We start from the raw sequence: 3,239 nt of genomic DNA, 5'->3' as shown, positions 1-3,239 counted from the left end.
TTACAGAATAGAAAGACCCATAATTATTATCTTTATTAAAAAAAATTATGATAGAGTAACACCATGGACGAATTTGAGATTTGTTAAGACAAAAAGGTCTATACATGTCATAAGCTTGGGTCGAGTACTCTTATGGGGGAAAACCTTAATTAACAAAGACGTTGAGTCTGTAAAGGAGGGTGTATGTGACACGTATGATGAAGGGTATATCAAATTAAAGAGAAGGATTGACATACTTCTAGATTAATAAGATTCTAAAAAAGAGATGCATATCATGACACTTTAGCCGTATCCCACATGAGAATAAGAGAGGGAAGTAAAGAAATAGCTCAATTATACAAACTCATCACCCGTGAATTATACAAATGAGACAGCTTAAACTGTAGTTACAACCTGTTAATATACAAACTATAGCTATAGAAAATAATTAAGTTTATTATAGTGGCTATTTGCGAAAATTCCTATAGTTTAAATAGTCAAGTTTCTCATTATTTTCAATTAAACATGAGACATTACAAAATCATCATCACCATTTTCATTTCCATTCTCATAATAAACATTATGCTTTATCTTTTCCTTACGAAAGGAAGAAAATACCTTTCTATTATAAGTTGAAAGCGAATTCAATAGTCCTCGTATTGATAATCATTAATCTCAAAATTGATTCTATACATATGATCAACAACAAAAAATTAAAACAAATGCTATATTGCCAAAAAAAATACATAAATGAATAATTCCAAATTACATAAAATTGAATAAGCCACATTTTTTTATTGATAATATTTCAAAGTGAAGTATCTCATTATAATTTGAATTAAACATGAGATATTACATAATCATCATCACCATTTCCCTTTCCATTGTGATGAATGTTATTCTTCATCATTTTCCCCTTGTGATCATCATTAGATATCACAAAATCAAGATTATAAAGCACAGTAACAAGACTAATAGAACTCAAAAAAACCAATACAGGACCAAATATCCAAAGTACAAGTGTTAATGCAGCATAGAACAACCTATTAGCCACAGCATTTAATATAAATGCTTTTTCAAGTAACTCACAAATGTAGTCAATACTCAAGATGAATATTCCCAAATCATTATGATCTTGTTGTGGACAATTGATGAGAAAATTCACTTGGTTGATAAACCTAATTGATATAGAATAACAAACAAATGAGAAGAGAAAAATTAATAAAAGTGTAACATATTTTAGTGCAACCATAAATTCACCATGACCACCATAAACGGCGTCGTTTAACGGCTTTTTCACACTATAAGTGCTACTTATAACAGCAGCAAGCCCAGAACATAAAAGAATTGAAGTTGTTGCCATTAGGGTTGATCCCATTATTGTGTTTCTAAATGTTTGAACAGCCAATATGTTTTTCTTCTCATTATCCTGCAAAAAAATAAAATGTGTTAGTACGAGCTATTTAGTGATAGATTAGTAATATATTCTGTAGTCACACTAACTGGACGAGCAATAGTGTTCTAACTTATTCTCCAACGTGACTCGAATCTTCAACCTACTATAGTGATGTGTTATGTATAAGGTAATGATTTGTTTATCTTTAGAGAGTTTCAATAATTTAATTCATTTAAAGTATATGAGAGTGACGTTATGATTTTACCATGTAACAACCCTAACAAACAAACCCTTTTTCCCAAAAGAAAAATAGTCAATATTTTTCTTTCTTTTTTTCCTATCATTTAAGAATTTCATTAGAATAATAATTTGAGCAAAAGATAATATTTTAGTTTTTTTTTTCTAGATTCAATCAATTTTAATTTCTCAAAGTAGGTAGAAAATGAAATTTAGGAAAAACAAATGTTGTTTCCCAAGAAAAAACCTCTAACTAATGAAAAAAAAAAGTGAATTTTTTATGGACGTTTTTGTTAGAATGTAAACAGAAATGTGAGATTTTTCGACTAAAAATATGTCAGAAACATTTTCAACAATCCAATTTCTTAAAGTTTCATCTGAAAATTTGGTTTTTTAGTAGTGGACTTAAAAATGTCTAAAACCTTGATAAAAAGAATTACTTGATTATGATCCAATTTGGATGATAAAAATGTCAAATAAACATGACATAAGAACCTAATATAATGTAAACAAGCAATTTAATTGAATATCCTTCTATGTATCAATTTGCCTTTTCATATATAACTCCAGAGAGAGGTGTGAAAAGAAAAAGGATATAACTTATATATACTGCAACGTACTTTTAGTGTAATTTAATATGTTATAATAAATTAGCAACTGACTTATTTTAAGATAATTAATTTTGTGAAAGATCTTTTTATATTATTAGCATACATATAAATTAAACTCAAGCACCAACAAAAAAAAAGGTATCCACCTTCAAACATGTTCTAGTGGCTACCTAATTTTTCATATTATTGATGAAGATTAGATTTTCCACGCCCCCCACCCCACCCCCCCAAATCATGTATAATAAAGAATATTTAATCTGAATAGCCGCTCACTCCATCATTTAATCTAAATACTATATAATCTATGTAAAATATATGTATAATATGTATATAACGTATGTATACCATTTCGAAAAAATAAATATTGAATCCATCTTTATTTAAGAAAAATACACTTTCATACATCTTCGTAAACACAAAAAATTAAACATACAAGGGAATATACCTTATAGTAGTATAACTCTAAAACACAAAAAAAAAACTCTCTTTGTTTTAATTTGTATGTGTTATTTTGACTTGACATAATCACATAAAGTTTAAGAATGAAAAGAAAATTTTTAAATTTTGTGATCATAAACTAAAGATATATCAAATATATCAAAATATCCTTTAATTTTTTGATCTTAAACATTGTTACGTGGAAACTTAAAACTAAAGAGTCGACAAAAAAAGGAAAGCGGTATTCTTTTTTTGAAACAGATTAAAAAAAATTAAAAGCAGGACAAACAAATTGAAACGAAAAGTTTTTTTTACCTTGATAATAGCAGAAACCCATAAACGCCTTCCATTAGCATTGGTTCCAATAATAGTAGAAAGTGGTTGTGTTTTAACCTTATGCCATAACCAAATATGATATGTCAAGCTTATCATAAACCCTAATGGAACTAATATCACATCCAAATAACACTTTTTCCATTCCATTTTTCTCTTTGTTTGTTAGTGTGTGTGTGTGTTTTTCCACCTTTTTCTTCTTGTTGTGTTAGTAGAAAGAAGGACTTTGTTTCTCCTTTCTACTT

The 3,239-nt window shown here is 27.9% G+C and overlaps 1 protein-coding gene across 1 annotated transcript; it reads right to left on the bottom strand.

Annotated features, from left to right (window-relative positions):
- Positions 1–817: 817 nt before the first annotated feature.
- On the bottom strand, positions 818–3,239 carry LOC125851570 (uncharacterized). The gene is made up of 2 exons (XM_049531344.1): positions 2,977–3,239; positions 818–1,408 (listed from the first exon to the last, which is right to left on the bottom strand). Exons 1-2 carry the CDS (start codon positions 3,142–3,144, stop codon positions 818–820), a joined length of 759 nt encoding a protein of 252 aa, XP_049387301.1. The 5' UTR covers positions 3,145–3,239.

This window comes from Solanum stenotomum, unplaced genomic scaffold, assembly GCF_019186545.1.
Source record: "Solanum stenotomum isolate F172 unplaced genomic scaffold, ASM1918654v1 scaffold27263, whole genome shotgun sequence".
Lineage (NCBI taxonomy): Eukaryota > Viridiplantae > Streptophyta > Magnoliopsida > Solanales > Solanaceae > Solanum > Solanum stenotomum.
The sequence above is the reverse complement of the archived record's forward strand: the minus strand, read 5'-3'. Positions and strand labels throughout refer to the sequence as shown.